At 41.9% G+C, this 12,990-nt stretch overlaps 1 protein-coding gene across 1 annotated transcript in view; it reads right to left on the bottom strand.

Moving 5' to 3' along the window:
- The window catches only part of itga8 (integrin, alpha 8), a 285,429-nt gene that overhangs the window by 100,190 nt on the left and 172,249 nt on the right, over positions 1–12,990 (bottom strand). The window contains exons 17-20 of the mRNA XM_060900203.1: positions 11,883–12,037; positions 5,566–5,703; positions 5,370–5,437; positions 4,932–5,079 (exon numbers count right to left, since the gene is read on the bottom strand). Coding sequence (XP_060756186.1) covers positions 4,932–5,079; positions 5,370–5,437; positions 5,566–5,703; positions 11,883–12,037 — 509 coding nt within the window. The remainder of the gene's footprint in view (positions 1–4,931; positions 5,080–5,369; positions 5,438–5,565; positions 5,704–11,882; positions 12,038–12,990) is intronic.

Here is a 12,990-nt window from a genome sequence, read left to right as displayed (position 1 = left end):
GTTGTTTCATATTATTAATTTAAAAGAAAGCAATCAGGAATAAATCCATAAATTCAGTAGCCTAGTAAACTAGACCCACCCACCTAGCGGCCAAAAATATTTTTGCCTAGCGAGTGGGTCTAGCCTCGCACCATATAAACAAAAACACCCCGGGCATCAAATCGTGCCCGCCAATCACAACGCAAGGTTTTTGTTTGGATTCTTTGGGCGGGCTTTTGCAGGAGTGACGACAAAGCTGCGCGACGCTGGAGAAAGCGCCACAGGAAAGATGGCTACCGCTAGTGAACAGCGCGCGTTTGACTCCGCTTTGGAATCAGTTTTAGAAGAATTAGACTTGGAGTTTTCGTTGAAACATGGGCAGGAAGAGGCTCTCCGCTCATTCCTTTTCAAGAAGGACGTTTTCGCTGTTTTGCCGACCGGCTATGGCAAAAGTCTGATCTACCAGCTGGCTCCGCTCGTAGCCAAAAGGATGGGGCTAGTTTGTGCAGTACGAAGAATTAATAAACAGCTTTGAAACATTACTTTTTGATTGTTTCTTATTTTCCCGTTATTTTAAATTTAAGGGAAATTATTTTACCAAACGCCACTAAATAAAAACTCTCAAACAGTTTAAGCAAACCCTTGAAAAACAATGTGTATGTGGTACAGACTCCAAACTTGTGGTCATTATCTCCAAACTTCTTAATATCTAGAACCTGTTTATTAATTAATACGCATTTTGAAAAATTATTTATTTCAAGGCCTCCCCCACTGCTTTCTGTCGCTCTGACTACGTCACAGTCACTGTTGCGCTGATTGGTCAGAGCGTTGGCCTATACGCACAGAGACAGTTTGAAAGACAGCGGTTTGTTCCTCCTACCCGCTTCGGAAATGTCTACGGCTCGAGGCCAGACTAAATATTCACATTTAGTCTGGCTTGCCAGGCTATAAATTCAGACAAGTAGAACTAGCCATTCAATTATGGGGGCAAAAAAAAATTATTGGTTCCCTTAAAAAAGAGTTTGAGTTAATGTGTATTTAAAGGTCCCCTTGCATCGTTTTTTCATTAATTGTGCGGTGGTCTCTAGTATGAATGAATGCCCTGTGAGCCGGTTTTGGTGAAAAAAATGCTGTGTTTCTCCTGTTTCAGGCTCTTCTAGTTTGGTGGAGGAGTGGGTGGTGGGAGAACGACAGGATTTCAGCTCTTACTCATTAATATTCATGACATGTAAACGTGTTACCTCTGATTGGCTAACAGCAATCAGTAAACGTGTTACCTCTGATTGGCTAAAGGCCAATTTATGCTGACAACCCAGTCCTCGCAGACGGTGTCGCAGACAGTGCCTGCGTAGCCCCCCCCACCTTCGCAGACGCTCTGCGCGCACCTCCCAAAAATTGTGACCACCACAGAAGCCTCGCAGACAGCGCTGCAGACAAGAGGGCTCTGATTGGTCCACTCTACATCCGCTGTACACGCACTTCCGCTTCCCTACTTTCCCAGTTTGGTTTGTTTTCACGACCGCCATTTTTAAAAACACGAGCGAAGATGGAGCAGCACGAAGAGCGGTTGATTGAGGAAGTACGTACATCTATACGACACCAGTTCTAGTCATTATAAAAAAAAAAGTTCTAGTCATTATAAGTAACCGGAGGATAAACACTCCACTAACCACACCCACCAACTACTCCTAGCGACTTCGCGCCCCCTTGCGTTGTGCCGGTGAATAACATCGCGCACGCCTATTACTCCCGCTCAACGATAAATTACAACTGTCTGCGAAAAGCTATCTGCGAAAGCCTTGTCGCAAGAGCATGCAGAGGCCTTAAAAGCGCTGTGACGCTACCTCCAGTGGGTCAGAACAAGCGGATGTGGGTGTCTTTGTAAAAACTGTTTCGATTGGCTGTTATGGTCTCGACATCGATGTTTTGACCAATAACAATGTAGATGTGGCCGAGCGTCGGTCTGTGAATGGAGGGCGGAGTCAGGGAAGGTAAGTGGCAGAATCACTGCACCTGACGGGAATTAACGTGTGTTTGTGTGTCTTCCCCAGTGACCGCGCCCTATAGGAGGAGAGGGAGAGCAGAGGAAGGGAGCTCTCTCCCCAACCAGAACACTTGTGTGTGTGCGCGCACGCGCACGACTGGGAGAGTGTTAAGTAAAAGCTGAAAAGCTAAAATAAAAAGAGTTTTTGAGAACTCAGTTCTGGCCTGCCGTGCTTCTGTGCTCCACCCACTACAGAGTCTTCCTACAGTAGATAACACGAATTTTACATCACATTCAACGAGATTTAAACGAGACTAAAGATGGCGACTTACAAATAATGTGTAAACATCGTTGGAGTTAATAAAGTTTGAACAGCATGAAGGAACATACCCCAACCCCCTGAAATTAAAAAAAAAAAATCTCAACGGATTTGGCATAATATAAAAAGGTCATTTTTACTCAGAAAAAGCGGAAATCCGCTGAAAACTCTCATCCCTGCCTAGCTTGTGACCATGTCATGCATGCTAACGTGGAGAATATGAACATGCTATTTTGTAACAAAAACCTTCGAACAAAAAGTTCATGTTTTACTTACAGCTTGTGAGCTGGTGGTCGATCGTCTTGACGGTACAGATCCAGGGATTAAAAACAACCTCGTAGCAAAACCACTACTGAAGGCACCTTAGTTTGAAAAGTCACTGTGGTTGAAATGATCAGAACACAGTACTAACGTTGCATTATACTTCGCTGGTGGTGTTCCAAAGATAAATTCCAACCATGTTCAGACATGTTTTCAGCTTGCTGTTACGTGCTCTTCGTGAGCTACTGACAAGATGGGCTCTGCTATCTCTCCTCGCGCTTTCTTCCCGTGGGCGGTTGCAAGCCAAGGTAGGCAAGGCCATGAATACTAATTTTCTAAGTGACGTAACTTCGTATGGCTTTTTCTGATCCGCTCGTTTTTCCGACTATTTTCTTTCATAAGCTAATACAGGGAATGGGAGTAGAATTACATTTTCACATGCAGCATGCATATGCAACTCGGAGTGAACTATGGTATTTCAAAAAGAGCCAGTATTAAACGTTTTTGGTGGAAGGGCACCTTTAAGAAAGCTGATGAGCTGCAGTGGCTGAGCTGCATTATTGGAAGAGTTTGCATATGCCACAGTTAGGAGATGCTTTTTCGCTGTTTAATCATCCTACTGGTGATCAGCTTTCTTTGAGTTTTGCCTTTTGTGGAACTTTGTGAATGTCACTAAATACAAATCAGCTTCTGCTGTGAACATGCTTGGTCATTTAGGTCTGATGGACATTTAGCAACATATGAAAAAATTCACTGCTACCGAAATGTCTGGAGGAATTTTTAGTTTGGCTTGGCTTGTGTAAAAAATATGGACACACAACTAAAAGATTGATAAATGAGGCCCATTGCCATCTGCTACTGTGCAACAGTGTTACATTACCTTTAAGGTAAGTAGCTAGTTTTTCAGAGTAGCCGGTGCTGTCAAAATACATCCTAACGAGACCGCCAGCTCACTCCAGCCCCGTCGTAAATCACGACGGCATAGCTCATTCTGGCCCTGTCTAGTCCAGAAGGAATGCTCTAAAGTGGGCCACCTTGCGCAATAAATGTTGCAAGCTATATACACTATATACAGAAGCTACATACACCCTAGGAATATCTACATATTTGCCAGAAAGAATCCAAAACGGCGAGGAATTGACCGAGAAGAAGCGATTTTTGTTGAACTGCTAATTAAAGCTTAATTAGTCCATAACTTCATTAATAATTGTAATTAAGCAAATCTGGGTAGAAGTTATATGCGCCCTAGGTACCCCTACTGTCATACCAGAAAGAATCAAAATCGGTGAAGAATTGAAGGAGAAGAAGTGATGTGTGGAAACTGCTCATTAGGGCTTAATTACTCAATATCTTCATTATTAAATGCAATTATGCAAATTTGGGTAGAAGCTACATGTACCCCAGGCAGACCTACCTTCCTGCCAAAAAGAATAAAAATCGGTGAAGAACCGAGAAAGAACAAGCGATTTTCATGAAATGTGGATGACGCCGGACAAACGACAGATGATGGGCAACACATGATGGCATAAACTCATTGCCTGTTGGTTGGATTAGCCAATAACCACAGTTTTGTTGAAGACTAATATTAGCTAAGCAAGCTAAGAAGTTTTCCATGCAGATTTCGTAATTCTGCTCTGGTTACCACGTCATCCTTGAATATTTTGCATATTGAACATGGTTGAATGTTCAAAGCCATTGTATCTATTTCAAAAGATCACAAACTGAGCTAATATACTGTATATAATGCTAAATTAGGTCTTTTTTCATTATGAATATACAAAGAAAGCCTTGATTTTAAATGGAAAATATTACTTTAGGGTTGTATTAAAAAAATTCAAACCCAAATACCTATGAATATAATCAAAATCATCCACTGGCATGGAGTTCTCATCTCATCTCATCTCATTATCTCTCGCCGCTTTATCCTTCTACAGGGTCGCAGGCGAGCTGGAGCCTATCCCAGCTGACTACGGGCGAAAGGCGGGGTACACCCTGGACAAGTCACCAGGTCATCACAGGGCTGATACATAGACACAGACAACCATTCACACTCACATTCACACCTACGCTCAATTTAGAGTCACCAGTTAACCTAACCTGCATGTCTTTGGACTGTGGGGGAAACCGGAGCACCCGGAGGAAAACCATGCGGACACGGGGAGAACATGCAAACTCCGCACAGAAAGGCCCTTGCCGGCCACGGGGCTCGAACCCGGACCCTCTTGCTGTGAGGTGACAGCGCTAACCACTACACCACCGTGGCATGGAGTTAATCTTTAAAAAATAAATCGATGTTTCAGTTTCGGAGCACTTTCTGACGGGGCACTTTATCTTGATTAAATACACAGAGACCTAAATGAGAATTACATCATGGTCAATGTGGTTTACCTCCCGTCGACGATCCATGCCATTGTAGTCGGCCTCTGGTGGGAGACGCACCACAAGCTCCGCCTCATACGCACCTTCTCCATGATTGGCTGCCATGATGGTCAGCGCCAATGGGTTTTCATCGCCAATCACCAACTCCGTCCGGTCCCTACATGCGGCAAGTAGAAAAATAAATGAAAAACTTGCCAGCCACCATTGAAATGTTTTCATTGGTGTGATGGTAAAAGCTTTCATAGGCTTAAAAAAATAATACTTTCAAGCTTTTAATGTGCTGTAATGTAGGGCCAAATCGCTACAACACACTATCTGTGTACATCCAGATAAACCATCAACTCCACACCACATAAACGACACGAGTACAGTTCAGCACTTCAAAGAACTCAAATAAACAGGAAATTGTTCACTTTTCAGGCGCATAAACGGACATGATGGACTCACATTTTAGCAGAGAGCTCAAGATCTGGGACACACATGTTGTCCTCGCCACAGTCCAACAAGATGTTCGCCTGAAAGCAAGAACGAAGGACAAGCAAGTCGATTTTCTGTTGTTCAATAACATGCACACTTGTCTTGTATTGTAGTCATGCTTTCTGATACGGACTAATTTTTAGACATGCTGTATACACGCACAGACCTGTTCACGGTGCAAGGTCATGCTGTAGTGGTCCAGTATGGGCCGTAGCTGGAGGCCAGATAAAGGAGACGTCTGATCCAGGCTGTAGTTCAGAGCTACACTAATGGGACTCAGCTTATCTCTAAATTCAGTCTCATCCTAGAAAAAAAAAAAAAAACACCAACCAAAAAAACCTTAATTTTGTATTAAACTTATCCGAGAAACTTTCCTGCCATGATTTTAATTTGTGATAGGAAAATAATCAACAGTGAGATCAATCAAGCATCCAGCCAGAGCAGGTCATGATATTTTTTTACCATATTAACATGCCATTGTTGTGTGTTATGCCTGATGTAAAGACTCTCGTCTCTGCGAGCCTACCACACAGATTTAATACTTGTCATTTTTAGGGCATACCTAACAACCTGTGTTTTCTTTCTCTCTCCCCCCCCACCCAATCTGTCCCTCTGAGTTACATGTTGATCCTGGGATTGAGATGCTGGCCTCTTCTGCCCCTCGGACCTGCTTGATCCATCCTGGTGCCCTGTGTCTGGTCGGAGTTTTATCGCCCCGCTCCTGTGAAGGACGGCCCCATGAGGACAGTTGAGGGTTATACCTGTTAAAACTGTTAATATTATAGTCAGGCTGTCTGTTGTTGCCCAAATGAGGATGGGTTCCCTTTTGAGTCTGGTTCCTCTCGAGGTTTCTTCCTCATGTCGTCTGAGGGAGTTTTTCCTTGCCACCGTCGCCACAGGCTTGCTCATTGGGGATAGATTAGGGATAAAATTAGCTCATGTTTTAAGTCGTTCAAATTCTGTAAAGCTGCTTTGCGACAATGTTTATTGTTAAAAGCGCTGTACAAATAAACTTGATTTGATTTGAGATAATGTGGCCTGACGTGCTTGATTCCTCTTATACCATAGCAATTTTCCAATTCCACCCAATTCTTCTTTTCTTACAGAACGACGCATCATACTTTTTTTAAAAATACATTTACAATTTAATGCTCTGGAACGTCCAGGAAACAATGTTTTTCCTGATATCATGTCGGTTATAACAGCTACTGTATCAACAGTAGTTTCCTCACCAGCCTCACTGAATTCTGTAAAAATACAGCTGGTCATGTTGAAGATAAACTGAAAAGCCATATTTGTAAACACCTTCCAAAAATGTGGGAAAAAAACCCTCCTCCCAGAAAGGATATTGTTACCATGTCAACAATTACCCAGTTTTCAAAAATCTGTTAATGTGGATCATCCCTGTGTAAACTGGTATGATAGAAATGACTTAATTTGACTTATAATACTTGGTGACGTCAAATGGCAAAAAAATCAACAGTTGAAATCACAGCTGTGTTTAATCGTGAAAATAAGAACATTTCTACATGCACAATGCGACGAGAACAAATATCAAAGATGAACAAATATAATAATACACAAATGTCAGTTTGCTGCAAAACAAAATGTGACTGACCATGATCAGAGATCACTGGAATGCTTGGTGAAGTCTAATTGTAAAAAAAAATCAACAGTAGAACTCACAGCTACGTTTCATAGTGAAAATGAGAACATTTCCACATGCATAATGTGATGAGAACTCGCAGGATTGGGACTAAAGAGCTGTGTGACCATAAGAAATCCACTTGTTAGTGAGACTAATTGGAAGAAAAGCCTTCAACTTGCTAGGGAGCATAAAGATCGGACTCTGGAGGAATGGAAAAAGGTCATGTGGTCTGAAGGGTCCAGATTTACCCTATTCCAGAGTGATGGGTGTGTCAGGGTAAGAAGGGAAGTGTACAAAGCGATGCATATATAGTGGCGACTGTATAAGGCCCTGTCCACACGGCAACGGATTCAGGTGAATCTGATAAAATTGTTTATCGTTTTGGCCTGGTGTCCACACGGCACCGGCGTTTTGGGTGCCCCAAAACGAAATCTTTTGAGAACGGGTTCCAGAGTGAAAAAATCTGGCAACGGCGCCGTTGCGAAGTCGTCTGGATGAGTAGAACGGATTTGTTTACGATGACGTCACAACCACATGACTGTCAGTGCTTCACGCCGGGTAGAAGTGTAACGAACTCGATGCGAGTTGTCAACAAATCCTATAACTTGGTTCATGAAACGCGCTTACAAAATATTTTCACTGTGAATATTTATTGTGTAATGGTGCAAAGTGAGAGAGAGAGTGAGAGAATAGCCCTTAGGGCAGAGTCTTTAGTCCAAACACTGCGGAAGCAGTGTAACCAAAACCATGCACCGCCCGTGCGCTTTCCAAAAACAAAAACAATCCCGCCAGCAAAAATAGGAAAAAAAAAGGAGCGATCTCACCTCTTCAGATGTTGGTTTAAGTCCGACAATACATTCCTCAAAAAGGGCGTAGAAGAACAAAGTAATCCATCAACGTGTAGCATTCAATTTATTCCAGACCATTAAAGAATTCTGGAGGATATCAGAATGTTGGCGTACCGGCCTCCATCTACCCCCATTCATTCCTCTTTCCGCATCTTTCGTTTTACGCTACTGATTAATAATCAAAACTTTATGTGGCTAATGCTACAGAACAAGGGGTTTATGCGCATGCGTCTACTTCTTCTATTGTTCTGGTGTCTCCGATGGGACCGTCTTACAGTGCACGTAGTGGTGTGGCATGTGTATTGCATCGTTTTTAGCAAGCATTGCATTGCCATATGTACCTGATATTTTACTGATCCGTTACCCATGTGGATGCGATATTTAAAAAAAAAAAAATCTCGTTGCCGTGTGGATGTAGCCTAAGCCTCTGGAGGCAGTGTTAAGATCTGGGGTTGCTTCAGTTGGTCAGGCCGAGGCTGAGCAACATGATGTGGCAATAAAATGAAATGAGCTGAATCTGTGAATGTACTGAATAACCAGGTTATCACATCAATAGAGTTTTTCTTCTCTGATGACATTAGGGCAAAACATTAGGGCTCCGATTGTGAAAGAGTGGTTCAGGAAGCATAAGGAATCATTTTCACACATGAATTGGCCACCACAGAATTCTGACCTTAGCGCCATTGAATGTCTTTGGGATGTGCTGGAGATTTTACAGAGTGGTTCGATTCTCCCGTCGTCGAGACCTAGGGTTAGATAAATTTATGCAAGGAAATAAAGGTTGTGACGTTGCATAAGGTTGTTGAAACAATGCCATGGTGAATGCACGCCATAAGCAAAGCTAAGGGTGGTCCAAAAAAATATCTCATCTCATCTCATTATCTCTAGCCGCTTTATCCTTCTACAGGGTCGCAGGCAAGCTGGAGCCTATCCCAGCTGACTACGGGCGAAAGGCGGGGTACACCCTGGACAAGTCGCCAGGTCATCACAGGGCTGACACATAGACACAGACAACCATTCACACTCACATTCACACCTACGCTCAATTTAGAGTCACCAGTTAACCTAACCTGCATGTCTTTGGACTGTGGGGGAAACCGGAGCACCCGGAGGAAACCCACGCGGACACGGGGAGAACATGCAAACTCCGCACAGAAAGGCCCTCGCCGGCCCCGGGGCTCGAACCCAGGACCTTCTTGCTGTGAGGCGACAGCGCTAACCACTACACCACCGTGCCGCCCAAAAAAATATTAGTGTGCAAATTTTTTTTGGTCGGGCAGTGTACTGTATGAAACCAGATCTGCTGCCAAATGTTCTGAAGATGTTTCGAATGGACAGAGAAATACGTACATATTTGCATAGTGTGTGCAGTTACATGAGGTCTCAAATGCATCGGCTTTCTTCCCCTTACATTCCTTCCTGCTCTGCTGCGCCCTCTTTTATTCCTATCATCCTCTGACATCGCTTTATGGGCTTGGAATTTTAAAGAAATTAGATAAAATGGTTTAACAAGTGCCTCTGTGCTGCAGAGCCAAGGACAACAAATAAAACCACTTAATGAAGTTTAGGGAGTTGGAATGTGTGTGTATGACTATATATATATATATATATATATATATAAAGTCCTTCCTGCACCATTCATGGCGTGTTTGGCGGCGCTGATCTCTGTTTTGTAGCCCTCAGCCTCTCGCCTATATTATATAGCTAGGGTTACAGTGTGGGGCGGTTCTCTGGTAACCGCGAGAGTTTGACTCCCCACTCGCATCTGTATTGCAGAGTGTCTTGCCAGATAGCAATAGGCAGTATTTTTATGATGTTCTTTGGTATGACCCGACCGTGAGTAGAACTCGCGATCTCCCGATCAAGAGGCGGACACGCTAACCTCTAGGCCACTCGCTGGTAATGTATGTGAATATATACACACACATACACACACACAGAGTCATAGGGAAATGCTCCATTGCAGTCTGATGGTGATACAGTAATGAGAGGGGTTATATCAGATTAACAGAAGGCTGGGTTCTGGGATTGATCATTAGTCACTTCCTCTATATACACACACACACACACACACATTTGTCTCACTATCCTTGTGAGGACTTTCCACTGACATAATTATTCATGCAGTTAGTTAATGCTGTGTCTGCACTTTAAACTGACCCTAACCTTAATCAGAGTCATGAAAAAGAAAATTGTTTATTTTACTTTTGTTAAAACAACAACAACTATTTCCTTGTGGGGACCATCCAAAAGTCCCCACAAGCTCGAAATTGTCAGATTTTACTATACTTGTGGGGATATTTGGTCCACAGTATTATATAATAAAACACACACACACACACGCACATGCACACAACTAGTTGAACAGGCATCTCAGAAATTAAGCAATTTTCATTTGATAAGAGTGTGATTCCTGTCTGATTTGGCTAAAAGTCTACTTTCCCAGAGTCCATGTCAATCGGTAACAAAGTTCAAAAATTTTCTCCTTAACTCATTAACATGTGCCATCATCAAAATATGTTCCTGATTCAGTGTGCTGTCTCACGGATCAAAGCTAGAAACATTTTATTTTCACAGCAATAACACAAGCTGCTTGGCGTCGCCCATAAAAACCCTTTCCCACGGCTTGGGTCGTGGAAATGATAAAATAAAAAAAATAAAAAATAGAAAAGTCAAAAGTTTGGCTTTGTGTCTGTGTCCTCCAAATAAACACCCATTAAAAAAATATTTCAGGCTCATTTCGACTCTTGCGGTCATTTTGAAGACTAAAAAGTATGGATACAACTCATGACACAGGGTTTTGCATGACAGTAGCTACATATGGGTTTATGAGACAGTTATTTGATTTTAAACCAGATGAATGCTGGGTTCCCACATTTTATAATAATAATAATAATAATAAATAATAATAAAGATGACAGGAGGTTCAGCAAGAACGCTACTTGATGCAGCCACAAAATACGCTCATACTTCAAACAATCTGTGCCAAGAACTGCCTATTAAGTACTTATTGCGGTTTAAAAGCTATTATGAAGTGATACGGTCTCCTGGCAAAACACTTGGGACTGAAAAGGAACTGCAAGCTCAGTTACAATTACGTGTTCGTATATTAAATTCAAATTAAATAAAAACTTCCTTTGTCAGAATAAGTAAAATGTGTGAAGGGCATTAATACAAATACGATACCATTTGATTCCTGATTGGTTTCCAAAGACAGAATATACAGAGTATATAACTTTCGAAATACAGTAAACATGCAATTAAACTGTATTCATTTTTCATTCATTCAGTATTAAAGTCCATCCATCCATTATCTGTAGCCACTTATCCTGTACACAGTCACAGGCAAGCTGGAGCCTATCCCAGCTGACTACGGGCGAAAGGCGGGGTACACCCTTGACAAGTCACCAGATCGTCACAGGGCTGACACATAGACACAGACAACCATTCACACTCACATTCACACCTACGGTCAATTTAGAGTCACCAGTTAACCTAACCTGCATGTCTTTGGACTGTGGGGGAAACCGGAGCACCCAGAGAAAACCCATGTGGACACGGGGAGAACATGCAAACTCCACACAGAAAGGCCCTCGCCGGCCACGGGGCTCAAACCCGGACCTTCTTGCTGTGAGGCGACAGTGCTAATCACTACACCACCGTGCCGCGCCAGTATTAAAGTATTATTCAGTATTAAAGACATAGTTTCCCTGAATAGTTTGGGGTTTTTTTTCACCAAGGTCCTAAAGGGTCTTGAATTATTATAAATTTAGTCATAAAATATTAAGAAGAAGAATGAATAAAAAAACAACAGGATAATGTGATTAAAAAAAAAGAAAAAGAATAAGCTCAATTTTTTCAGCAAGCAAAATCCATGGCATGAATAAACAGTTTTGAAGAAGGGATGAAAGAGGAGACTATAAGTCAAACTCATGAGACAAGATGGCAAGATGGAATGATGACACTGAAAGGGCCAGATTTGCTTACCAGTAGGTAGATGGTGTGGTTAAGGCATCGTTGGCGATCTCGCTGGCCCAGAAGCAGCCGCAGCGAGCGGTGGTGCTGTTGTGAGTCGAGGAACAGAACCCGCTTCACAGCACCTCGCTGCTTTAGTGAGTCCAACTGCAGCTCCATGTTCAGAGCTGAGAGAGATCGGATGTTTCTTGTTAATACTCTAGACTGTACGTTGTTATTGTTAATCAGTGCTTTCTTAATATATAGATGACACATAAAGAAAGAAAGGCAGAATCATGAAGAAGCTGTGTTTTTGATAGTCGTTTTTTATAATGATATTCAATTCTGGAACCAAATCAATTCTAATCTATTATCTCTTATACTGTAATATCGCAGTCAGCACTGATATTTAGGTGCCGTTAATCAAAAGAACAACAACATTAACTAGAAGGGCACTCTGTAGAGTGCATACCTCCACCAAGCTACGTATTATCAACATCAAAATCAAAATCACTTAAACCTACGATAATACTAAAGCTGTACGCCAAATTTAATCAAAATCTGTTCACTATTTATTGAGTTACATTGGGAACAGACAAAAATAAATAAATCCTGCATCCACATACATATCTGGATTTGCATCAAAATCTAATCAATTATTCCTTGGCCCATGGCCAACCTTTCTTCAAAATTTCATCAGAATCCGTTCACTACTTTTTGAGTTACGTTGGGAAAAGACAAAAAAAAATCCTGGATCAACATACATATTTAAATTTGCATCAAAATCTAACCATTTGTCCCTTGGCCCACCTTTCATCAAAATCTGCTCATTACTTTTTGAGTTACACTGGGAACAAACAAACAAACAAACAGACGGAGGTGAAAACATAACCTCCTCCAACACAGTTGGCAGAGGTAATAACTTCTGGACTTGTAAATGTTTACAATAATGTACCATCTGTTATTTAGTTTTATATGATGATCATTTATTTTCACTCTCATGTTGTCAGTGAAAAATGTTTGAAAAAGAAACTCATGTGCAAACCAACACAAGGGCTCAAATGTAATGGAAATTCATTTTTCGTAGCATATGAGCCATATTTTCTAGACAACAAACCAATAAACCATTATAGAAACAACC

Source organism: Neoarius graeffei, chromosome 19 (assembly GCF_027579695.1).
Source record: "Neoarius graeffei isolate fNeoGra1 chromosome 19, fNeoGra1.pri, whole genome shotgun sequence".
Taxonomy (NCBI): domain Eukaryota; kingdom Metazoa; phylum Chordata; class Actinopteri; order Siluriformes; family Ariidae; genus Neoarius; species Neoarius graeffei.
Note: the sequence above shows the minus strand (reverse complement) of the source record. Positions and strands in the feature narration are given on the sequence as shown.